Source organism: Phyllostomus discolor, chromosome 10, assembly GCF_004126475.2.
Source record: "Phyllostomus discolor isolate MPI-MPIP mPhyDis1 chromosome 10, mPhyDis1.pri.v3, whole genome shotgun sequence".
NCBI classification, from domain to species: domain Eukaryota; kingdom Metazoa; phylum Chordata; class Mammalia; order Chiroptera; family Phyllostomidae; genus Phyllostomus; species Phyllostomus discolor.
This window is the reverse complement of record NC_040912.2, coordinates 41257602-41285165: the sequence shown is the minus strand read 5'-3', so window position 1 is coordinate 41285165 and position 27564 is coordinate 41257602. Positions and strand designations below refer to the sequence as shown.

The 27564-nt window shown below is 35.8% G+C and overlaps 2 protein-coding genes across 2 annotated transcripts in view; one reads left to right on the top strand and one right to left on the bottom strand.

The window, feature by feature from the left end:
• GNAT3 (G protein subunit alpha transducin 3) overlaps window positions 1-27553 on the bottom strand; it is a 132797-nt gene extending 105244 nt beyond the window's left edge. The window contains exons 1-2 of the mRNA XM_036010703.1: window positions 26783-27553; window positions 12867-13721 (exon numbers count right to left, since the gene is read on the bottom strand). Coding sequence (XP_035866596.1) covers window positions 12867-13068 — 202 coding nt within the window. The 5' untranslated portion in view covers window positions 13069-13721; window positions 26783-27553. The remainder of the gene's footprint in view (window positions 1-12866; window positions 13722-26782) is intronic.
• Window positions 25733-27564, top strand: part of CD36 (CD36 molecule) — a 79430-nt gene continuing 77598 nt past the window's right edge. Inside the window, exon 1 of the mRNA XM_036010699.1 lies at window positions 25733-25887. The gene's annotated coding sequence lies outside the window, so the exon portion shown is untranslated. The remainder of the gene's footprint in view (window positions 25888-27564) is intronic.

Below are 27564 nucleotides of genomic sequence, written 5' to 3'. Positions count from 1 at the left end.
GGCAGGTAGTATAAAGTGATATTTCCTTGAAAAAAATTCAAATTGTAATTTCATGTTGTTTTTCTTGTTATTATTTTTATTTTTTACAATGAACATTTTGGGTTTTATCTGTATAAAGATGAAAATGTTTCTTAAATATAATTAGGGAAATCATTAAAAATAAAAAACATGTATATGTATCATTTATTCCACTAACTAAATGTTACCACTCCACATATATTTTCTTTTAATGAAAAGGCTATTTTTTATTGCTTAAGAGCAACACTTAATGAACATCAACTACTGCATCAAAAATTAAGACATTCAATGTTTTTACTTAGGATATGAAAGGAATGGTAGAAATAAAATAGTAACACCTACTAAATTCATTATGACAACATAGTGCTCATTCATTTAGGCTCTACTGGATTCATATACTTTTTCTTTTTTGGTTGAAGGAGTATTTTCCTGATATTTAAATACCTATTATTATAGTTCATTTTGACCACTATTCCTAAATATTATGACAACAAATATATAAAAGACATAGAAAAAGAAAAAACTCTGATTCTGATATTAGGTATTTTGTTTATCTTAATTTCGAATTTACATAGTGATGAGTCCACTGCCAATTTTAGAATTCATATAATTCACAAAGGGCCAGGATTCTGACACCTCTTGTTCATAGTTGAGAAAAGAAGGTACTTAATCTTAAAAAAATAATTAGTTGAGGCAGCTGAGTTATGAGAAGTCATCCAGGTAACAGTGTTTGGAAAGTAAAGATTCATGGGTGATCCATCAGTAAAGAAATCCATTCATTAGCCATTGTGGACTGCAGTTGCAAAGGTAAAAAGAGCAACAACTGGCTACCCCAATAAGGAAGATATGGGGATAAAGCTAAATGTTAACACTTGATGAGCAGCTACTCTAGCAGCAAAATGGTAAAGAATAATGCCTGGCTGACAAATATGATGTCTTCCTCATTTCACGCACTATAGTATTCTTTACATGAGAGCCTTAATGAAGCTTAAATGAGATGGTTAATTTGTTAGTTGTGTGACTACTAAAAAATTGTAAGGCGTAGTAGAGTAGCAGGAGTAGGAATAGTACAAGGGTAGGTATAAACTGTAAACTTGGGAAACATGAGCCCCAAATTACTGGAGACAAATCAGTGTAGTGTGAAGATCAGGGGTTGTAGTGGAGTCTCCACTAATAGTTATGTAACCTCAAGGAAGGCATTCAACTTTTCTCATCTGCCATATATGTGACTTCACTTAGCACTATTAATTTGTATTCAGATCAAATAAATTGCTTTATGTGTATGTGTTAGCCAATTTGGTTTTCATCGTTACAGTCAACAGAAGAGTTTTTCTCAAAAGTCAGCTTACTCTATAGAGCACCAACATGAGAAATCATTAAGAATGGTTTGACATTGGGAGGATTCTGGGTTTCAAGAGGAAAGATAGTTTAGCGTGATTTTAAAGCTAAATTTTAAAACTGCTAGATTGTACAATAGGAAATTCTTGAACATCATAGAGATTCATTGATTCTGATAATATAGAGGATCAGGATTCAATAGAAATATTTGTTGATAGTTGACTATTCCAGTAAAGTATTAATAAATCCATGAACTCAAAAAAATTGTCATTATAGTGATAACTGCAAAGCTATAATCACTTCCCTCCAGGGGCCTGTAATTTAGTGGATAAGGATAATTAACAACACAAGGCAGCATTTTTTAATTTTCAAGTAAGTGTCACTGACAGTAAATTTCTCCAGGAGTTTGTAAGAGAAAACAATCTCTCTGAATACAAGGGCTCATAAACTCTCTGTGCTCCTGACACTAATTTGTCTACCTTTCACAGGAAACTAAATGGTCAACTAAATGTACATTCTTCATGGAGAAATAGCTAGTGTTGCATTAGCCGGTTTTTACATAGAATTTTCCTCTTGATTATTGCTATAAGCAACTTATTTTTTATTTCTATTTTATAAATGGCTGGGAGCAACAGCAAACATAATGGAGACATCAGTAGATTTTCTGAACGTATTTCATTTAAGTCTTTTAAAAACAAATATATCTTTTAGGCCATGATGCAAAATTACTAGAAGTCTTTATAACATGACTGTAAATGTGAAAAAAAATTCTTAAAAAGGAAACTCCTAAGACTTATAAGAAAAATAGAAAAACATCAATCCTTCTGATAAACTAAATCAGTGAAGATATAGCAAGGATACATCTATTGGCAGTGGACTCATCACTATATAAATTTGATATTAAGATGAACAAAATACCTAATATCATTTCCTTTGGTAAATGAAAAAAGAAGTTACTTTTATAATATGTCTTGTTTCTATCTCTTACATTGCAGCTCTACTTAAAATGTTTATTAACCCACCAAAATAGTTAATTTAACTGCCCCTTCCTAAGAAATATGTGGCATGCTGTTTGTCTAGTGGTTATTCAAAGGACTGCAAAAGAAAGGTTGTAAATATATCACAGTATCAATGGGAAGTTAGATGATTGCAATAATTTTTACTAATTCCCTGAAGCTACTCAAAGGCATACACTGAGATACCTCACATAATACAGGAATGCAAAAATCTTTTCTGCTTCTTATGTACACTGTCTAAATGCTTCTTCTAGGCTCTAGAGGATATCTAAGTGCTGTTCAGAAATGTAGATAGATGAGACTACTGTTGAGACTGTCCTCAGAATATTTAAGCTTTTTTACGGATCAGAATGCTACAGGAATTGTTAATTTTCCATAGATTCTTCCTGTGAAGATGGGAGTGACATTTTCAGCATGGACAAAAGTAGTAAGGGGATCTGGAAGTCCCATTTAGTTGTTCATTCTAAAATGATCTCCAAAGATGGAGCAGAGTTTAGGAAGGGAGGAAAGGATGATGGGGAGTCACTGGCCACTTACATTTTCTGTTGTTGGGGCTTTTTTGGTGCTCATTAAATTGTGCAAACTTTTGTTAATGTCATTGGAGAAGCTAGTTTTCTCATAGGTACAGAGCTGACATGGCTCAAAAATGTACAGTGGGTGACTTTTGCTCTCAGAGTAGTGCCAGTCCTCCCTTTAATGACTCTTTGTCAATGGGGTGGCACATCAACCTCTCACTTGTTCATTCCAGTGCCCAGAAACAGGTTTCCTCACATGGCGCACTGGAATAATTTGTCCCATTAATTTCCACAGAAAGCCTTCATTGTGAGAGGCACTGTACCAAACAAGGGTAAACTCATTGAGCTGTGACTGGCAAATATCAGCCAAATCTCCAAGGGAATTTGTATTTGAAATGTGACAAAGTCCTTATTTGACATTAGGCAATGGAATAGAGTTCTCATTTGAAGTACCATCAAGAAAAGTAGAAGTGACACTTTAGACTCAGTGATTTATATTATATCTTTAATCCTACAGATTTCTTAATCATATAACTAGCATATTATAGTAAAATAAATCTAATCTGTTTCTTCTGGCTTGTGATTTGGTATGCATTTAAAGCAAACATAAAATTTCATGACTTGTTTCCCTAATAACTCCCATCCTTGGTCTTTTCTATTCTAATAAAATCTCAGATTTAGCTCCCAACTTCCCATATTTACACATCCATTCATTCTTCAGGTGGCCTGCACATTTCCCTTCCTAGTAGCCATCAAGGCCATTTGGACTGACTATCTAAATGTGATTTGCTGTCCAAATGACAAAATGTTAATAAATAATGAAGCTGAGGGGTGGTCATATAACATCATTATATCTTTACTTACACTTTTGAAAGTCCAAAATACAAAGTCAAAAGATATTCAGATACTATGTCTGTGAATAAGAGGAGTACAAAGTTGACTTATAACTTTACAGGATGAGGAAAGTTTATAGAAAGACTTACCAGGTTTAACTGCTTCCTCTGTCCATTAAAAAACACAAATATTTTCTGCTTTATAATTTTGTGTGCATTTAAGTTATTCATATAAAAAATGTCAGTCTCCTGGAGTTTCTAAGTTTCCTTAATGGGGCAATTTATGTAAATCTAGAACAAGAGATACGCCTTAAAATCACAACTAATAAACTCACCCAATCCTATGTTGCAGTCATTGTGTTAACTTAATTTTAAAATTCCATAGGTCTGTTTCTCTTTTAATGCATCACTAACATTAGCAACCAGATGTTTCCTTTAGATCAAGTTAGAGCTTCTTAGTTGCTTCCCTTTTTTTGTCCTTATAATACATATAAACTAATAGCTTCCACACAGTTGTTTGAGGGGACATTACAGTGTAGAGTCCTTGAACTGGAATAGTGTCTCAGGGACAAGGAAGGAAGCTTTAAGTGAAAATTGGAAAGTAAAAAAAAGTGTATAGCTTTACCAGATGAGGCTAAGAAAAACAATAGGATTTTCTAACTTAACTATGATCTTAATATAGACAAAAAATGTCTCATAGGGAAATGTTCTAATTGGCATTGTTAGTGTACTTTAATATTCAGGTATACATTTTATAATTGTCTTTTAGAATTTCATTATTTCCATGGTTTAATATTTTCATTGTATCATTAAATATTCTATTATGTAATATTTAATGAAAAGAACAAAAGTGCTGACTATGTTATTTACTATGTTTCTTTTTTTAAAATATTTTATTTATTTATTTTAGAGAGGGCAAGGGAGAGAGAGAGAATGTGTGATTGCCTCTCACATACCTCCTACTGGGGACCTGGCCCACAACCTAGACATGTGCCTTAGACTGTGGCCCTTTGGTTCGCAGGTCCATGCCCAATCCACTGAGACACACCAGCTAGGGCCACTATATTTCTTTTAATATAACTTTTCCTCCATATGGCTAAATAGAAAATATGTACTGTGAAAAAGCATTCTGGATTGTACTGGTTATTCTAAAAATCAAGTTAATCAGGTCCTATTAATTTATCATCTTTCTGCTGCATTTTACTAATGCTAAAGTTTAGAGAAATAAGTGGCCTATCATCACACATCTCATAAGTAGGAGAATGAGCCCTATCACTTCCAAGCACTTTGAGAACTCCTGATTCAGAATTATTTGTTAATTGTTCCTATTACATGAAAAACACATATTTTCTTTGACAATAGTAGAAAAAATATCACTTAAAGACATATTCTAGGTTTTCTTTCAGCTTTTCAGAGGTCTTCTACATAAGATTTAAGTGACAACCAGGTTGTCATTTAATTTTTCAAACATAGAATTACTGAGTTATATATTTCATCTAAATCTCATTGCAAGTGGTTAGATAATGTTTTTGCCTGAGAAACTATATTTCTCAAGATATGATTAGATTTAGAACCAGTGTATTTCCAGAGGAAAAAAGGACAAGGCTCTATTTGTGCATAGTTTATGGTTTTATAACTACCTTCAACTATAATGCGACATATCTATAATTGTAAAGCAGTTTTCCCAATCACTGATAACAAAATATTCAGGGATTAACAATAATAAAGATGGTAAATATGTCTGTTTTGATTTTTTTAAAGCTATTAATATATAACTGCTTAAAAATAAAACAATAGTTTGTGATATTAGTGGTTGTTAAATGAGCATGCATTTGGTTTATCAAAACTGAACAGTTTTTATCAAAATTGCCAGCTATAAAAAAAGCTCTTAAAGCTCTTTTCAATTTTAAACTACCATTTTTATTGTAAAAACTATTTTATAAATCACTGATTAAAGATATCATATTAAGAAACCAAAGGAGCCTGGCTGATGTGTCTCAGTGGATCAAGTACTGAACTGTGCCCAGTCAGGGCACACACCTGGGTTGCAGGCTAGGTCCCCAGTTAGGGGCATGAGAGAGGAAACTGATCCATGTTTCTTTCACATATCGATGTTTTTCAACCTCTTTCTTCCTCCCTTCCCCTCTCTCTATAAACAAATAAATCTAAAAAATATATATTTAAAAGATTAAAAAAAAAACAAAGGATATTAAAAACCAGAGGTGAACATAAAGGGGGCAAATGTACATATATCTGCAAATTTGTGCCAACATCATTGTTTTCAGATTTAAAAATTGCATTAGTCAATTCCCATTCCAATAAAGCAGAAAGAATTTTCTTTAGGATTTCAAGTTTAATAATTCAAAGAGAATATATATTGTCACATATGTTGAATTTAACTTGTTTTTGTTATGTATAAAAACAAGACACATCTAGATGGCACTATTGATAGGTGTTTTCATAAAGCAGCTGGCAACCTTCTTTCTTTTTTTTTTAATTAAGCAATTAACAGTAGAGATGCAAAAAATGATACAAAAATTCAAATATCAGTTAAAGAAGTTTTGTCTACATTTAATGACAAAAAGGTAGTGAAATTTCAGCTTACATTTTATTATATATGGCATTGAAACACATGTTAAAATTTTAATTTATGCATTAACAAATAATGCTCTTTATTATTTAATTATTTAAAAGTAAAACTTTAGAGATATCTCATCAAGATAGCAGAGTAGGTAAAGACTATGTTCTCATCCCCCCACACCCACATCAGAATTTCAACTAAACTACAGAACAACCATCATTGAAAACCACCTGAAGTCTAGACGAACAGAAGTCCTTCAACTAAGGATGAAAACAAGGAGGCACATCAAGACTAGTAGAACACATGCGAAGCAAACAAACTGGTGCATGGTAGTTAGAAATCAGGAGGAATATCTTGGCTGCATAGGTTTTTCCCTGAGGACCGAGAAGTCACAGACACACATGCACTCCCCAACCCAGGGTTCCAGTGCTGGGAAAAGAAGCCCCCAAAACTTCTGGCTGTGAAAACCAGAGAGGATTATAGCTGAATAAGACAGAGAGTTGCCAGATTCTTAGGCAACTCTCTTAAAGGGTCCATGCATGAACTTACTTGCTGACAGACTCCCTTGCTTTGAGCTCCAGAACTAAAGCAGCAGGTCAAAAAGCATAAGGGACAAACAGAGAAGAAGTGAATTACTTGGCTTCAGAGCAAGGGCTGACGGGAGCAGCTTTCTCCAAGACAAAGTTCTGTAAAACACCATTGTTCCTTTACTCTCTGAATGTGTAGGCAAGTGCCTTACGTGAGTTTCCCTCAAGAGAGCTAACACTGTTCATCCCACCCTGAGACCCCACCCTACCCCACTTGTGGGCCTACCCAAGCCATTTCTAGTGGAATTTCCATACATATGGCCTGCATTGGATCATGCTGCAAACTTTCCTAAAATCTCTCAAAGGTTCACCAACCGCAAACAAGTAGTATCTGACCTTAGCATGCCCTGTACCCCTTACTAAACTGCCTCAAACATGACGCTAGTGGTAGTTAGCCTCAGTTCAAAGCTTAACATCTCACAGTTACAGCCAAGCCCTGAACAAGAAGCAAACATCTGTAGATAATGCCAGGTGGCCACAGGCAAAGCAAAGGCAGAGGCTGACCTGGGCCAACATGAGAGGCCCAAAACCAACACACCTAGGAGTTAGCTTCAAACCACACCATAGCACCAACCAACCATCTCTACTAAAGATGCACATGAAGGGTAGACTTGGTAGGCACTAGAATCCCATCAAAATGCATCCTGCTCCATGAGGTCAGCCCTGGCACAACAGTTCCTCTGCTACAGGCATGACCAATCCTCATACCCAATCAGCCTGAGGTTCAATCTCTCCGTTTGAGGTACTGCAAGCCATCAAGGCTCAACTACAACCAGAAGACACATAAAATACATACAAGAAACACACTTGGAGCACCTAGCTCAGATGAACAGGAAGACTGTGCCATTGGGCCCCAAGAGACATCTACTACATAAGATCACCTACTAAGACTAGGAGCAGTTCTATTTAATACACAGAAATAAACACGAGAAGGAAGCCAAAATAAGGAGACAAAAAAAAAGTCCCAAATAAAACAGCAGGACAAAACTGTAGAAAAAGAATAAAACCAAATGGAGACTAGCATTCTACCAGATGCAGAGTTCAAAACACTGGTTATAAGGATGTTCAATGATCTCAGTGAGAACTTCAACAAAGAATAGAAAACATAAAAAAGGACAAGAAAGTCCAAAGAACCAGTCATAAATAAAGAATACAGTCACTAGCCCTGGCTGGTGTAGCTCAGTGGATTGAGCACGAGCTGCGAACCAAAGTGTCCCAGGTTCAATTCCCAGCCAGGGTACATACCTGGGTTGCAGGCCATAACCCCCAGCAACCGCACAGTGATGTTTCTCTCTCTCTCTCTCTCTCTCTCTCTCTCCCTCTCTCCCTCCCTTCCCTCTCTAAAAATAAATAAATAAAATCTTTAAAAAAAAAAGAAAAGAAAAACTATTCTAAAAAAAAAGAATACAGTCACTGACATGAAGAATACATTAGAGGGCATCAACAGTTAAACAGATGTAGCAGAGAATTGAATTAGCAATTTGAAAAATAAGGTAGCAGAAAAATCCAATCAGAATAGCAAAAAAAAAATGAGGATAGTTAAAGGGCCTTGGGGACAACATAGCATTTACATCATAGGGATACTAGAAGGAGAAGAGAGAGAGCAATAGATTAAAACCTATTTTAAAAAGTAGTGATGATTAACTTCCCTACTCTGGTGAAGAAAATAGACATATAAGTCAAGAAAAGGCAGAGAGTCCCAAACAATATGAACCTGGAGAGGCCCACACCAAAATCCACATCATAATTAAAATACCAAAATTTAAAGATAAGGGAAGAATCTTAAAAGCAGAGAGAGAAAAATAGTTACCTACAAGGTGGCTCCTATAAGACTTCCAGCTGATTTTTTAAGATACTTTGCAGGCCAGAAGAGGTTGGCAAGAAATATTCAAAGTGATGAAAAGCAAGGACCTACAACCAAGATTACTCAACACAGCAAGGCTGTCATTTAGAATAAAAGAACAGATAAAGATCACCACCAAACCAGTATTACAAGAAATATTAAAGGGATTTCTTTAAGAAGAAAATTTTTAAAAATATGAATAATAAAATGACAAAAACTATATAACTATTAATAATTACTTAGAATGTAAATGAATTAAATGTTCCAATCTAAAGACTTAGGGTTGCTGAATGGATAAGAAAACAAGACCCATATATATGCTATTTACAAACACCCACTTTGTATCGAAAGACACAAATAATCTAAAAGTTAAGAGAGATGAAGGAAAAAAGATACCTCGTGCAAAGGAAAACAAAATAAAAACAAAAAATAAACTTGGATACCAATACTTAGACAAAACAGACTGAAAGGCTATATAATAAGTGACAAATGAAGGCCTGATAATTCGACTTCTGGATATTTATCCAAAGAAACCCAAAACACTAATTCAAGAAGACATATGTATCATTATGCTCATTGAAGCATTATTTGCAATAGCCAAGATGTGGAAGCAACCTGAGCGTTCATAAATAGACTAATGGATAAAAAAGAAATGGCACATATGTACAAAAGAATAAAATCTTGCAATCTGTTACAATAAGAAAAAGAGAAATAACATATGATATCACATATATGTTGAATCTAAAAAACAAAATAAATGAGCAAACAAAACAGAAAGAAATTCCAAGATGTGGAGAATGTTTTGATGATTGCCAGATGGAAAGGAGGTTGGGGGTATGAGTGAAAATGGGGAAGGGATTAACATGTGAAAAATGTTAGTTATAAAAACAGTCCCAGGGATGTAAAGAATGGCATAGGAATATAGTCAATAATATCAGGATAACTATGTATGGTGTCAAATGGGGGTACTAAACTTATCAGGGTGATCACTTTGTAAATTATATACATATGTCTATCATTAGGTTATACACCTGAAACTAAGAATAATATTGATCTTAGATAATATGAAACTTAGATAACATTTATGATTTGGGGGGTGCAGAAAACTACTCCTCTTGCAGTCCCCCAAAATAAGCCTCATAGGTAAGTTCCCTTGCTCGTTAAAACTGCCATCGTTAAAATCAGAAGTGGTTTGACTCTTTCTTTGGTCTCCCCATGTCCTCCACATACGGGAGCTGGCTTCAGATTATAAGCACAGCAAGCTCCTCAGGAGTTTGCAAAACAACAGTCTCCCAGCACCTCTATCTTTTACAATACATTGCACCAAATTTTTAAAAGGGAAAGATACATCTTTATAAAAGGGAATCTAATGAATAATTAATAAAAATGTAAGAATTATATAATTTGATTAGTGGAGGAAATTCCATATCATTACCTAGGTATTTTTCACAAACTCAGAAAATCTTTCCAATTTTCTTATTCCTAAATCCCAAAGTAACAGGCACCATTCCAGTTTTGTGTGTTAGAATCAGCCAGAAAGATCTACGGGCTGGGCTAGAGATTGTAGAGGTCTCAGTTCATTGTGTGCTTCCCCACTATTTCCAGCAAACATTCCTCAATGCTGTTATGGAAAGAAGAAATGTGCTGAGATTACTTTTATATATTTATTAAATAGTAAAATATATCTATAGTGACAATGGCATTTTACAGATCCGAAGTTCCTTTCGAATGAGAACATATATCTTAAAATTATTTCCTAACAAGAAACAGGGATTTGCATCGCATGATTCTTGCTTTAGAAATCCTTGACATAAGAATGTTTCTACTTGAACAATGATTAAAATAAAATTAAAAAAAGATAAATAAATAGCCCTGGCTGGCGTAGCTCAGTGGATTGAGTGTGGGCTGTGAACCAAAGTGTCGCAGGTTTGATCCCAGTCAGGGTATATGCCTGGGTTGCAGGCCATGACCCCCAGCAACTGCACATTGATGTTTCTCTCTCTCTATCTCCCTTCCTTCCCTCTCTAAAAATAAATAAATAAAATTAAAAAAAAGATAAATAAATAAATAAAATCTTTAAAAAACAAACAAAAAAGAATGTTTCTGTTTCAAATATAAAGAATAACTCTAAAATAAATTGGTTTGTTGGATTAGTAACAGCTAATGTTCAATATCTATGGCTAGCAGTATTTATATTACTATTTCTAAATTCAAATTAAACAATCAGCTTAAGATGGAAGAACAACACAACAATTTTAATATATAATAGATATTGGAATTTAAATAACATTAGTCTCCTAGACTAGGAAGCTAAGTAGCTATGTCTGTTCCATAAAGGTAAGCAGTCATTTATCCAGCTTCTCTTCTGAATGTGAATAGCAATAACTTTGACTGGACTTGATTTGGAATAGCAGCATATGAGGTATGGTAGACATAATTCTATGATGGTCTATATTTCTGCTTCTAGCATACACACCTTGTATAATTCTCTGCTCTTGAGTGTAACTGGGACTGTGAATCTGACAATTTTTACTCCATTAATTAAAGTATGTTATATTGCAAAACTGCAGAAAGTCAATTAGGTGGGAGGCCTTAAAAGGGAACAGAGATTTCAAGTGTGATAAATTCATTTGCTGGTTTTCAAGAAGTAAGCTGCTATGTTGTGAGAGTGTCACATATACCTAGGACTTGAGGATAGCCTCTGGGAGCTCAGACAATCGCTGGCCTACAGTAATCAAGGAAGCAGGAAACTTAGACGTATAACCACAAGGGATTTATTTTTTCAAAAACAGGAGCTTAGAAGAAGACCCCACACCTCAAATGAGAATGTAGCCCAATAGAAACTTTAATTTCAGCCTCCTGAAGCCCTGAGAAAAGAATTTAGACACTTCATGCCCAGACTTTGAAATATAGAAGTGTGACATAATAAATGGGTTTTGTATTAAGCCTTGAAGTTTGTAGTGATTTGCTATGAAGCAATAGAAAACTAGTGCATTAGTGGTGGCTTTTTTGACTTTGCTATTTCTATCATTTCCTGTATAAAGGCCCATAATGTGAAAGCTATTACTTGGACTATAGATGTTCCATTCCCCAGGGAAATTATTTCATATAATTAAGCTTCAACATTAAATCTCAAATATATTAGTTTGGGATTAATACAATAAATAAATATATGATGCATAGTTTATTTAACTAGTAAACAAATATTTCTGGTATGCTCTGTATGTGCTGGGGTATTCTAAGTAGTGTGAAATATGAAAGTGAACAAGTCAGTGAAAATTATTTGGCCTCAAAGAACCTACATGTTCATATGGAAGATAGATATTAAAGATTTTTAAAAGTACCAAATAAATGCAGGGGTGGGAAAAAGTAGGTTTACAGTTGTGAGTATGCATAACACAGAGTTTATTCTTGTATTATTATTTATTTACTAATTTGTATTGTTAATTATTTTTCTATATGAAAACCTATAACCCTACTTTTGTCCACCCCTGTATGTGATAAAATTAGGTAGCATAATTAATAAAATAAAGTGAAATAAGAATACAGAGTATAAGGAGAGATTATTCTTTTAAATACTGTACATTGGTACCTAGAGAGAGAACATTGCAGCAGAGAAGCTCAGTGAAGAGAGGGGCCAGAACCAGCACATAAATAAGAAGGTTTGAAGTAGAGGGAAGAGCCAGTAGAAGGTCCAGCAGTGTTGTGTAGTTCAGAACATTTCAGTAAGGCCAGTGTGGTTTGAACAGAGTTGATGAAGGAGAACATAGGAAGAGTTAAGGATGGAAAAGTGGCCAATAGACAAACCATATGGGGACTTCTAGATTTTGAGTTTTTGAAGATATTTTCTGTTAAAACTCTTTGAAGACCTCTCCATTTTAATGTTTACCTCATAAAAATCTACATAATTTATCTTAGAGTTTGGTGTATGAAGAAATTTAAGATTTTCTGAATGTCTTCTGAGTTTTCTTTTATGATGAGAGCTTTGAAAATCATCATGGTACCCTGTGGTCCTGGCTGCCAGGAGATACCAAGCTTGGGCTTGGGCAAATTAACATTCCTTAGATAAGGTTTTGATGTAATCCATCTCTCCTCCTTCACCATTATTTTCCATTGATTTTATGTTTTTAAATACCTTTTGGAGATAGGTGTCTTTGGTGGCCAGCTAGACCTTGAGCTGGAGAGGCCATAAGACAAAGGGAGTCCTGGGAACAGGCAGCACCAGGGCCCCCTTGGCAGGTTGTTTGAAGATGGAGTTGAAGTAGATGTGTCTGTGGGAAGTCCCAAGAGGAATCTGCACCAGGTTCCAGAGTTAAAGCTGAATATGTGCAAGACATACAGTAGCCCAGGAGCAGACCTTATAGAAGCCACTTGGGTGGGTCACTAGGGCTTTATTTGGAGCTGGCTCAGGCCATGGTGTATCTCAGGGTCAATGTCACTGTGGTGTCACCTTGACAGGCTGGCTGGAACTGGAGTTGGAGGAGGCTCAGGCTGCAGAGAGTTCTGGGGACAAGCTGTATGGAGGACCAGACCTGGAAGTGGACAAGGGCCAAGGGTTACTCTGGGGCAAGCTACACTGTAACCACCTCGAAGGGCCAGTTGAACCTGTAGTTGAAGTGGGTGTGGTCTGTGGGAAGTCCCAAAGATAAGCTGCATGGGGGGCTTGGGTTCTGGAGATGAAGCTGGAAGGGGTGTGAGCCTCAGGGAATTCTGGGAGTAAGCTACGCTTGGCCCTAGATTTACAGTTTTCATGAGCCCCAGGGCAGGCAAGTTAGCTTCCAGGTCCTTCAGTGAGTGTTTCCTACTTCAGTCTGGTGCATTGAGGGAGGGGGTCTCATGTACTGTGTCTCCATCAATCCTACCTGTTTCTATTTGATCTCCTCATTTGTTGTACAGAACATTCAGTCAGCCCTCAGTTCTTCAGGGACAATTGCTGTCTGTAGAAAGGGTGAGTTCAGGGTCTTCCTATGACAACATCTGGGAAGAAGCACTGGAAATTATGAACAGAAGAAATATTTGAAGCAGTGGGAAATGCAAGGTGAGAATACAGGGACAGTTTCATTGAAAAATAGACTTTATGCAAGAATAGAAATGATAGTTTAAGACTTTCAATAATGGTCTAAGAAGCTTACAATCCATATTCTAGGCAATGGGTGCTAATATTTAATTTTAAATAAATAAATCATGAAATCTACTTTGCATTTTAAGAAGATTAGTCCAAAAGCACTAGAAAGGACAAATGAGAAAAGAGTAATCCTATATGCAGGAAAATCAATTAGGAGATTCTGGCAATAGTCAAGGTAGCTGGTAATCAAAACCTGACTTAGGTAGAGACAGTGAAAATGAAACACAGGAGACAAAGATATGGTGAAGTGGAGTAGTTAGGAATTAGAAGATAATTGGGTGTATGGGGAACAGTTTTAGGCTGGGCAAAGTATGATGATGTAATTTTATAGAAATTGAGAACACAAACTTAGAGATAGGGAAGAAGAAATGTGTATTTAGGGCAGCTGGGTGAAGATGTCCACAGAAGGTTGATATGCTGTAATATCACAGTGGAGTCAATCATAACACTGTGTAGGGGCTCCAGACCTAGAGCCATGAAGACCTGGGCCCCAAAGAGCATTGGAGCATTGTAACAGTGAGGTAAGTTATTTTACTAAATCTCCATTTAAGCTTGTAAAATTATAAATATTAGTTTTATCTCCAGAGATATTTTAAAAAATTAAGAAGAATGATATAGACACTAGTATAGTTTTACTAGTATATAAAGAATTCTCAAAAATGCCAACTAAATTTACTAGTAGTATTGAACTTAGGGGTAAAAATATTTTGGGGGTTAACTACAGAAGAGCTAAATTAGGACAAGAGAAACACAAATAGCCATGGAAGAGAAGATACAGGGAGAAAAGAGAAAGAATAAGCCTAGACCTTAGCAGATACCTACATTTAGAATGCAGTCAGAGCAAGGGAAACCCAAAACTGGACAGGGAAAGGATAATCAAGAAGGTCAGTGTCTGATCTTTACCTGATAAAAAAGCATACATAGAAACAGAGGAATTACATTTAAAGTATAATCTAAGGGCTGGAGATTCTAGAGCTTTGTTAGAATCTTTTGATTTACCCTAGATTTGTCCTACTCAATTTTCCCAATTCTTGAGGGAAATAGCACAAACTACAATGCACTAGACACTGCTTTGTGCAATTGTTTACCAAGAAAGTACATATGAATTGCCTGATAATTATGTGATAACATTGAGACATAAGCAGATAGTGCTGCAGCATGGTAGTAATAATTACAGCAAACCAAGGCTCTCTCTGACTTAAAAACCAGTGGGACATCTGCTTGGCTGCTACCATAATTGGCTATTGGCCTGTTGTTTTGTTGTGCTGGAGAAGGACTTTATGTCCTGTGGATATTATTTGCTCTTGGTCCAGAGGGACCCAAGTTTCCATTAGATTATAAACTCTATACACATAGACAGATTTTTGCAAGACACTTCAAATTTTCTTTCATTTAGTATTGGATTCTTTCAGTTTCCTGTGGTTCTTCCTCTGTAACAATTATCTCTTCAGGCTTCCAGTCTTTAAGGTTATCACTTGGTGTGTTGTTACTCTCCCTGCCATGGCCTTGTGAAAACTTCCTGTGACAACCCAAACAAAAAAGCTATATCGATGTTGCAATATATCTGTTGACTCTCGTTCATATTGTACTCAATTCTACTCAATCACATTTCATTCAAGAAATGTTGTTTTATCACCAGCTATGTGTCAGTCACTGCGCTAGATCCATTTTCATGTGTTATCTGAAGAACAAATGTTCGTGTTAGGGTATAGAATGATTTCTAGAATAGCTTCAATTTAAAGACTTTCCTCATACACCACTACTACCACCAAAATCTGTTGATATTACCCCCTTAGTATTTCTTGAATGCGTGCTTTTTTCCCCTTCATCCATTTTAGGCCAAGCTACAATTAAAGTCAGTAATAGTTGCCTTATTAATTTTCCCATATCCATTCTTACCTCTCTTCAATTCATTAGTCATACTGCTATCAGAATGATTGTTTTTTCAATGTAATGCAGATCTAGTCATATACCTCTCTTGATAAAAAGCTTTAATGTCTTCCCATTGTTCTTAAGACAAATTTCTACAAAGCTCTATGCCATCTGGCTCTTCTCTAACACAACTCCATCATTTCACATTACCCAGTCCTCTCTTAACCATTCACATTGGTCTGCTGTCTGCTTTCACTTACTTGAATCCACTATGCTCCTTCCTGCTCTGGCAGCCTTCTTACCATTGTTGGTCTCTTACCTTTGAGTACTTTCCTAATCCTTTGACACTTAACACCTACCCATTTTTAGAATATACATGCATATACACATATGGTCTCTCCAGGGAAAGTCCAACCATTGTTAATATAACAAGAATGGTTTATGCAACATCGATGTAGGCAGCCAAGGAGAGTGGACTGGAATGTGTGTACATGAATAATGATGACTTTAATGTACTAGTCAGTGGACACAGTAGACTCCACTGAGTGAGCATGTGTACTGTGTGGCTGTCACATTCAAAATGACTAAGTGGAGTAACAAATCTGCATCAAATTTTGCATTAAGCTTGAACATTTGTCCATAGAAACTATACAGATGATTCAGAAGCCTTCAGCTATGGGCAAGAGGTTGGCAGCTTCATCACAATAATGTGCCCACTCATACATCATGTCTCCTACAAAGATTTTGGGCAAAACATCATCACCCAGGTGATTTAGAACCCCCCCCACCACACACACACACACCACGCAGCCCAGCTTTGTTGCCCTGTGATTTCTGGCTTTTCCCAAAACTAAAATCACCTTTTAAGGGCAGAAATTTCAGACTGTCAATAATATATTAATAAAAATGTGATGGGGTAGCTGATGGAGACTGGGAGAACTGTGTGACGTCCCAAGGTGCCTACTCTGAAGGAGACTGAGATGTCATTGTCCTTTGTACAATGTTTCTTGCATGTTGTGTCTTCTTTAATAAATGTATATTTTTCATATTACATGGCTGGATACTTTGTGGATAAGACTCATATATATTCATTTATACACATATACATAAAATATTCAGATTGTACATATATACAGTTGTATATATGTAAATAAATGCATACTATGGATATATACTCATATACATATATTCTCATGTGTGTGTATATGTGTGCATTTGTGTGTGTGAATAAAACCTCCCTGACCATACAGCTTAGCATTGTGGTATGAAACTTTCACAATGGAGCTTTTTTTTCTATTGTTCCCAGTTTATGGTAATATGTTATGATTTGATAACAGTAGAGTCTCTCTTCACTAACCAAAAAAGATACTTGAGAGCATAAACTTTGCCTTTATTTAGCATTTTTCCTAAAAGAGTAGCATAATGCTGTACAAACAAATAGAATCTCAATATATGTTGCTGTTGAATTAATAAATGGTTAAATGATTTATCATCTACCTTAAAAGGGAAAGATGTTGCTTTGTGGGTTATAATATTTTCTGCAAATTTTTAATAAGGCTTTTACAACTAATAAAGATGATATTAGAAGAAAGTAAAAATAAGAATATAATATTTAGCAATAATTTAGGCCTCAGAGACTCAAGAGCACTACTCCATTAGATTATTTTCAATAGTAAATATTCTCACAAATCCTCATTCCTTTTGAATAATAAACATAGAGCTAGCCCTTTCCCCTAAAATCAGTTTTGAGAATAAATGACAATAAAAGCTTTACCTTAAGTTGATGTTTAGAATAAAGACAATTCACACATGTATAGATTTGAGTTGAGCAAGTTAAGCAGAGGAAATAAACATTAAACCTTTGACATAGCAATTCAGCAGGACAATGCTCCTTAAGAAGAAGGTTGTGTATGGAATTATTGATTCCATGCTAAAATGGTACAGTAAACAGACACACAAACAAATAGAAAACCCTGGTAAGAAGTCCATGCTAATAAATCAGTTATAAACTAGCTCTAGCAGTTCTTTCAGATCCTGAATATATCCTTTATGCAAACTGATAATAATCCAAGGGTGTTTTCCAAATGTGTTTACCTAAAAGAAGTTAGCAGGTTAATGTGTTTAAGTATCTTGGTGAATATTCTATAGTTTCCAAGTGTGTACGGACACTTATACCAAATTTCCCCACAAGGCCACAGACTATTTCTTTCCTTGTTATGTTATGCTACAGAGCCAGGGATTCAAGGACAATTTACTGTTAACTTTTACATGATGGAGAGGAATGTAAAATAAAGAGCAAAACTTTTGTTTAAAATTTGAATTTCTCTCAAGGGAATATTTTTTAAAAGATTTTATTTACAAAATACTGGCAAACCACCTCCAACAATACATTAAAAAGATCATACACCATGACCAAGTGGGATTCATTCCAGGGATTCAAGGATGGTACAATATTCGCAAATCAGTAAATGTAATACATCACATAAACAAAAGCAAAGACAAAAACCACATGATCATATCAATAGATGCAGAAAAAGCATTTGATAAGGTACAGCACCCATTTATGATAAAAACACTTGGCAAAGTGGGAATAGAGGGAGCATTCCTCAACATAATAAAGGCCATATATGAGAGACCTACAGCCAACATCATTCTGAATGGGCAAAAATTAAAATCTTTTCCACTAAGATCAGGAACAAGACAAGGCTGTCTACTTTCACCACTTCTATTCAATATAGTACTGGAAATTTTAGACACAGTGATCCAAAGAAATAAAAGGCATTCAAATCAGAAAGGAGGAAACAAAACTGTCAGTGTTTGCAGAGGACATGATAGTGTACATAGAAAATCCTATGTACATAGAAAATCCTCCACCAAAAAACTGCTTGACCTAATAAATGAATTTGGCAAAACAGTGGGATACAAAGTCAATATCCAGAAATCAAAGGCATTTCTGTACACCAACAATGAAACAGCAGAAGCAGAGATCAAGGAAAAAATCACATTTGAAATACCAAAAAGAAAAATAAAATATCTAGGAATAAACCTAACCAAAGAGGTAAAAGACCTGTATTGAGAAAACTACATAACACTCAGGAAAGAAATCAAGGAGAACACAAACAAATGGAAACATATACCATGTTCATGGATTGGAAGAATTAATATCATCAAAATGTCCATACTACCCAAAGCAATTTACACATTCAATGCAATTCCTATTAAAGTATCATTGGCATATTTCACAGACATAGAACAAACACTTCAGAAATTTATATGGAACCATAAACGACCCTGAATAGCTGCTGCAATTTTGAGAAAGAAGAGTAAAGTAGGAGGGATCACAATACCTGACACTAAACTATACTACAAGGCCACTGTAATCAAAACAGCCTGGGACTAGCATAAAAACAGGCACATAGACCAATGGAACAGAACAGAGAGCCCAGAAATAAACCCAAGTCTCTATGGTCAATTAATATTTGACAAAGGAGGCAAAAACATAAAATGAAGTAAAAATAGCCTCTTCAACAAATGGTGTTGGGAGAACTGCACAGCCACGTGCAAAAAAAAAAAAAAATGAAACTCGAGCACCAACTTACACCATATACAAAAATAAATTCAAGGTGGATAAAAGACTTAAATATAAAACATGACACCATTAAAGTCCTAGAGGAGAATGTAGGTAGGAAAATCTCAGATATGTCACGAAGAAACTTTTTTACTGACTTGTTCCCTAGAGCAAGGGATATAAAGGAAAGAATAAACAAATGGGACCTCATCAAAATTAAATGCTTCTGCTCAGCTAAAGAAAACAGTATCAAAATTAAAAGAGAACCAACTGTATGGGAAAACATATTTGCCAATGGTACCTCAGACAAGAGTTTAATCTCCAGAGTATATAAAGAACTTACATTACTGCACTCTAAGAAGACAAGGAATCCAATTAAAAAATGGGCAAAGGACTTGAACAGACACTTCTCCAAGGAGGACATACACAAAATCCGAAGACACATGAAATGATGTTCAATATCACTAGCTATCAGAGAGATGCAAATTAAAACCACAATGAGATACCACTTCACACCAGTCAGAATGGCCATCATAAACAAAGCAACAAACAACAAGTGTTGGAGAGGTTGTGGAGAAAAGGGGTCCCTAGTGCACTGCTGGTGGGACTGCAGACTGGTACAGCCACTATGGAAAGCAGTATGGAACTTCCTCAGAAAGCTAAAAATGGATCTCCCTTTTGACCCAGCAATTCCACTGCTGGGACTCTATCCTAAGAATACTAAAACACCAATCCAAAAGAACCTATGCATCCCAATGTTCATAGCAGCACAATTTACAATAGCTAGATGCTGGAAGCAACCTAGATGCCCATCAGTAAATGAATGGATCAAAAAACTATGGTACATTTACACAATGGAATTCTATGCAGCAGAAAGAAAGAAGGAGCTCCTACCTGTTGCAACAGCTTGAATGGAGCTGGAAAACATTATGCTAAGTGAAACAAGCTAGGCAGTGAAAGACAAATACCATATGATCTCACCTTTAACAGGAACCGAACAACAAAACAAAGAAACAAGCAAAATATAACCAAAGACACTGAAGTAGAGGACAGGTTGACAGTGACCACAGGGGCAAGAAGAGGGAATTTCAGGGGAGAATGGGAAAGGTTCACAGGAACAAATTTAAAGGACACATGGACAAAAACTAGGGGGAGGGTGGTAATGGGAGGGAAGTGGGGAGGGTTGGGTAGGTGGGCTGGATTGGGAGTACAAGGGAGAAAACTGTACTTGAACAATGATGAAAATAAAATTAAAAAAAGATTTTATTTATTTACTTTTAGAGAGAGGGGAAGGGAGAGAAAAAGAGAGGGAGAGAAACATCAATGTGTAAGAGATACAGTGATTGGTTGCTTCTCACATGCCCCCAACTGGGGACCTGGCCCACAACCCAGGTGTGTGTCCTGACTGGGACTCGAACCAGTGTGACCTTTTGGTTGGCAGACCAGTGCTAACTCAACTGAGCCATACCTGTCAGGCCTCTCAAGGGAATTTTTTACAGCATAATATTATTAAAGTCCCAAACACATCCATCATGACATACTTAAGGACGTAGTCAGTACTGATAGGAATCGACAAAGTACACTAGATGCTGGCTGACTGGAGAAGAATGCTCTCTGAAAAAGCAATAGCTCCCTGAAAGCAACAGAGAAACTGATTTGGGGAGGTGTTGGGAAGGAGAGAAGATATGAGTACTACTGCCACTGTATCAGTGATGCTTTGCATATGTACCAGTAAATTTAAGTGCTTGTCCTGAGAAAGCATTTTGACACAGAAGTGGGAAGTTATGCAATACCTTGAGAAGAATATTCTATTAACAGCTGGCAACAGCTGCTGTAAGCAGCAGGGTTGATTCGGCTTTACTGCTTTAATGTTATGTCATTCGTTGTGCAACAAAAACCACATGAGGTTTTGATTTTGCATAGTTCAGAATTTTAGGGCTGTAAACACTTGAAAGGCCACCAATTTTTTGGAGCGAGAACCCTGGGTTTAATTGAAATTTTCTGATGAAAAGTTTAATTCTGAAGTTAAATTCAGAAGAAAGTGACTATTCTCTGGATGAAGAAGGTTAGGGTCTCAACCTAGTTATAAAATTTACCATCTTAACTATTTTTAAGGGTCTTACTGAAGTGCATTACTGAACTGAAACCCATCTCCAGAAATTTTCTTTTTTTTAACTTTGTTAGAATTTATTTCTGCCAGTTTTTCAACAATTGTCCTTTTTTAAATATATTTTATTGATTTGCTATTACAGTTGTCCCATTTTTTCTCCCCTTTATTTGTCTCTGTCCTGCATCCCTCCTACCACCAGCATTCTCCTTTTAGTTCATGTCCATAGGTCATACATATAAGTTCTTTGGAGTCTCCATTTCCCATACTATTCTTAACCTCTCCCTGTCTATTTTGTACCTACCACTTATGCTTCTTACCCCCTGTATCTTTTCTCCCATTCTCCCTCCTCCCAATGCCTATTGATAAGCCTCCATATGATCTCCATTTCTATGATTCTGTTCTTGTTCTAGTTGTTTGCTTAGTTGGTTTTTGTTTTTTAGGTTCAGTTTCTGATAGTTATGAGTTTGTTGTCATTTTACTATTCATAGTTTTGATTTTCTATTTCTTAGATAAATCCCTTTAATATTTCATATAATAAGGGCTTGGTGATGATGAACTGCTTTAACTTGACCTTATCTGGGAAGCACTTTAACTGCCCTTCCATTGCTGGATAGCAATGATAGCTTGCTGGATAGAGTGATCTTGGATGTAGGTCCTTGCCTTTTATGACTTTGAATACTTCTTTCCAGCTCCTTCTTGCCTGTAAGGTTTCTTTTGAGAAATCAGTTGATAGCTGATAGTCTTATGGGAACTACTCGGTAGGTAACTCTCTGCTTTTCTCTTGCTGCTTTTAAGATTCTCTCCTTAACTTCAATCCTGGGTAATGTACTTATGATGTACCTTTGTGTGTGCTTCCTTGGGTCTAACTTCTTTGGGACTCTGAGCTTCCTTGACTTCCTGGAACTCTATTTCCTTTGCTAGGCTGGGGCAGTGCTCCTTCATTATTATTTTTGCTCTTTCTCTTCTCCTTCTGGCACCTCTATGATTCTGATGTTAGAACATTCAAAGTTGTCCCAGAGGTTCCTAAGCCTCTCCTCATTTTTGGAATTGTGGTTTCTTCATTCTGTCCTGGTTGAATGTTTATTTCTTCCTTTTGTTCCAAATCATTGATTTGAGTCCCAGTTTCCTTCCCGTCATTGTTGGTTCCCTGTGCATTTTCCTTTATTTCACTTTCATAGCCTTCACTTTTTCCTCTATTTTGCAACCATACTCAACCAATTCTGTGAGCATCCTGATTACCAGTGTTTTAAACCCTGCATCTGATAGGTTAGCCATCTCTTCATTGCTTAGTTCTATTTTTTTTCTGGGCTTTGATCTGTTCTTTCATTTGGGCCATTTTTTGTTGTTGTTGTCTCCATGTGCCAGTTATGTAGTAAAGGGCAGAACCCTAGGTATTCCCCAGGATGGGGCAACCCAGTCACTGAGTTGTGGTGATGTATGTGGGGGAGGGGTACAAAAGGGAACAATGCCACTTGATCTGCTCTCCCCCGGCTTTCAGTCACTTCCTCCACTACCCACAAGCAAATTGGGCCCTTCTGGTGCTGATTCCCTGTGAGTGGGCTTGTGTACATCCTAGGACCTTGTGGGTCTCTCCAATGAACTCTCCTTTGAGGCTGGGAGTTTCTCCTGCCTCCTCAACCTTCACAGTCAGAGGTTTTGAGGCTTTTTTCCCCACAATGAAACCCTGGGTTGTGTGGTCTCACTCCCCAGTTGTTCCTCCCAGTTTATCTTCACGCAAATATGGGACCATCTGCTCTGCCAGCCGCCACCTTGCCAAGAGTCCTCTCTGCCCAGCTGTCCATTTCTACCCCTGCTACCAGTTTGGATGAATGTTTCTTCTCTAACTCCTTGGTTGTTGGACTTCCATACAGTTTGATTTTCTGGCAATTCTGGTTGCTTTTTGTTTTTAAATTTGTTGTTGTCCTTCTTTTGATTGTGGAAGGAGGCAAAGTATGTCTACCTACACCTCCATCTTGGCTAGAAGTCCCAGGAATTTCCATTTTGAAAAAGTTAATAGTTCTCCATTTCCTCTCCCCACCAGCCCTTTTACTTTGTTTTAAAAAAGAACACTCAGGTGAATCAAGTGTAAAACATTAGTGACACCAACTAAAACTTAATCACCTGTTCAGATCTGATGTTGACTTATTGCTGGCATAATGTAGTCCTTTCTGTTTGCTGTGTTTCTCAATTTAATGCTAAAATGTTCAATTTAGTTGCTACTCCATGAGATTTGAAAATATTCTCTTTGAAATACTTTGTATAATTTGCTATATCTGCAACATATGAGCTAAAGTGGGTTTTCTTGTTAAATTTATTGGGGTGATATTAGTTAATAAGATCATATATGTTTCAAACATACGTTTCTATGATACAAGTTCTGTATATCGCACTGTGTACCCAGCACCCAAAGTCAAACCATCTTCTGTCACCATATATTAAGTCCCCTTTTGCCCTTCCTTCCCTCTGGCAACCACCACACTGCTGCCTTGTGCATGATGGGTTTCAATTTTATATCCCACATATGAGTAAAATCATATGGTTCTTAGCTTTTTCTGGCTGACTTATTTCACTTACCATAATATTCTCAAAATCCATCCATGTTGTCAGTAATTGGCAATATTTCATCTTATGGCTGAGAGGTATGCCATAGTATATACATACCACATCTTTTTATCCAATCATCTATTGAAGGGCTCTAGTTGTCTCCATATCTTGGCCACCATGAATAATGCAGCAATGAAAATAGGGGTGCATGTATCTTTGTAAATACATGTTTTCAAGTTTTTCATGTGGAGGCCTAGGAGAGGGATTGCTGGGTTATATTGTAATTCTATTCTTAATTTTTTGAGAACCCACCAGACTGTTTTCTATCAGCCACAGTCTTGTTTTTCATTCTTTTTATTTGTTTGTTTTTTCAGTTCAATCCATCCCTATTCTTTTTTTTCACCATGTACCCCTCATAGTTGATGCTCAGGAGGGAGTGAACAATTTAATGATAATGGATATATAATTTATAGAAAAAAGTTCAGGATGTCTTCTTCTTATTTATAGGACATAATTTATATTTAAAAATGATAGTGCTTACAATGTTGGAGAAATGCTATGATATATATTATGATTCATAGAAAATATATATGATCCTGTGTTCACTGAATTTTTAGTTTTTCACTTCTTTGATAAGACATTTGTTTAACAAGTTTCTAGTTCAAGTAATAAAAAAAAACCTTTTATACACACAAACAACACTTTTTTTATATAATTAAAAGGGTCCTAATACTCTCCATGTCCATCCAGGCTGTCACACAAGGTAAATTCTTCTTTTTTATGACTGAGTAGTATTCCATTGTGTAAATGTACCACAACTTTTTTATCCACTCATTTACTAATGGGCACTTGGATTGCTTCCAAATCTTGGTTATTGTAAATAAAGGCTGCAGTGAACACAGGCATTGATATATTCTTTTGAATTAGTGTTTCAGGTTTCTTTGGATATATTCCCAAAAGTGGAATTGCTAGGTCATGAGAAAGTTCCATTTTTAATTGTTTGAGGAAACTCCATACTGCTTTCCACAGTGCTGCACCAGTCTGCCTAAGAACCCTTTTCATTATGAAAAAAGTATTGGGGTGGAGGTGGGCAAAGGGGAAAATTTTGGGGACATTTGCAATGGTGCAAACAATAAATATAAAGTTAAGCACTATAATGAACAAACAAACAAAAAGAACAAAAAGAACTGACACACATGTTGATTTTTCAAATGTAAAAAAAAAAAATTTAAATCAAAATACCCTGACAATACATAACACTTTCTGCCACATGAATTGAGGTAAACAAAAAAAAATATCATTACTACTGAAACTATATAAAAGAGAAAAATACTAGAAAGTTTATCAAAGATATTCACATTTCAAGGACTTCCCCACAAGTTACTAAAAATAATTTGTCAAATAAATACTTAATATTCACTATTATCTTTCTCTTATACCTAATCAAGAAAAGAAAATTTGAACCTGTCTCAACACTATCATAGAAAATGGTCAAGTAGAGAAGCAAGCTGATTATCAGTGACTGATTATTTGAATTATGTACTATTTTTCTTAAGCACTGTAGCTATCTGTTAAGGGACATAACAGGTTTTAACAGGAAAAGGATTAAAGGTTTTATTTTCCTCAACCAAGACACGAAATGAGTGAGATTTTTCAAGTTAACTTTAATTTCATCTGGCTCAGGTGTCAGGAATCTATATTTATCTTGTGTTAGGCCCGCGCCTGAAGTGCTGAAGTCTCAGGATATCAATTGCCTTGAGATGTCAGAGTAACCTTAAAGACAGATGAATGGTCAGGACCCCATGCCTCCTTTCTGAGTTCTCAGCAGCTGTGCTGTAGAAATCATGTGTTTACTTTCTGCGTCTCCTCCTCCAAGACTCTCCCTGAAGCCACTCTTAAAATCCTACATCTGGGCAAGCAAGATCCTCTAGAAACTGGTGAGCAGATTTATTTTTGTACAGTGATGTGGCTATAAATAATTAATGGACTATCATCTAGTAAAGAATAATTATTTTTAATTCTTTAACAAAGAAAAAGATTATCTGGCATAAAAAATAAACATTTAACACATAAATTTTACATTTCTACTAGTCTAAATTCATCCTATGAAATCTCCATTTGCATATTTGCATGCCTTTTATCTAGAAGTATCAGAAAAATATGCAATTATTTCAGAAAGTAAAACTTTACTGAATTTTTATTCAGGTTCTCTAAGTTGATCTGACATATACTAATCTAGCCTGATTTTATATTTTTTCAAAAAATTTTCTTTGCCTTCTTATAGACTTTAAAAAATATTACTCTTTAAAAAGAAAAACAATGCTCTAGAAATCTGACCAATTTGATTTTTCTTTCCAAATTAAAAGACCACCTTTTCAGGGGGACTAGAAGTTGAATGACCTTTGTTTATAAGACTATGAAAATGTTTTTGCAGTGTTGTCAGGACTGACAAATATATTTAACAAATAATTTAAAAGACCCACTCCTCTTAACAAATTGACTCCTACAAGGAAAGAAGAGAACAATGTTCCTCTCGTACATAAACTGACTGATCATTAGTGATCACAGAAGTTGTATGGACTGTGGGCACAGGGTACCTTCTTTTAGGGGCAGGGACTCTGTTGCCCCACAGATTTTTTGTAACATGGTGTGGCTGTAAAAGAAGGGGAGCCCTGCAAAGAATGATAGGGTAGTGACTTATGCTGAAAGGAAACTTCCTTAAGAATTATATATACATTTAAATACAAAAATTAAATGCTGATACCAAAAATAAAGTTCCCTCTGACTCTTTAGCTATCTACAAAGCCTGGAAATGAATTGGATAGGCTTTACCTTTGAGGATTGCTTCCTTTTATTCTTTGCAGAATGGTTGCTTGGAGCTGGGCTGAATTCTGGGGAAAGCTTTCTGGGTTGATCTGGATACATGTGCTAACTTCTTGTCATTCCTGTGAGAAAGATTCAGCATTCAGGTGGGTTTTTTAGATCAGGTGAAGAGAAAGAGGCAACCTATATTCAGGTACAGCTGACTGAATAATGAAAGGGGGATTTGTCGGACAATATATGAGACTTCTCTAATCCTAACAAGGGAAAAGGAGAAATATTGTCAAATGATGCACAACACACAAACAGTAATTATTTGGAATCAGATCCTTTTGTAAAGGACAATAGCAACTTTGCAGTGAACTGTTCTGAACTTTTAAGCAAGCAAGCAAACACCTGAGGATAATCAAACAATTTCCACCTGGGAATAAAAAAATAAGCTCCTGAACTCACAAAAATATTTTTAGGAGAAAAAAAGGCAAAAAATTTAAAGTGCTAAAAAATCAGTGACAAAGACCATGTAAGACTACAGAATGGGCTAAATAAAATTGTTTTTCTTACATTGAAGAAATACACAATATATTGCAGTAGATATGACTATAGCTCATTTTGCTTTGGGCAGAAATTGCTAATTAAGATGACTGTAATTTAACATTCTTAGTATTTATAAACTAAGCTTTATAGTTAAATTATTTGAAAAAAACTTCACAAAATGATGAAATGAAAAAGAAATGCTTTAAAATGAATGAAAAGGGGAAATATTTTTATTGCTACTTGCCTATATGTTTTCCATT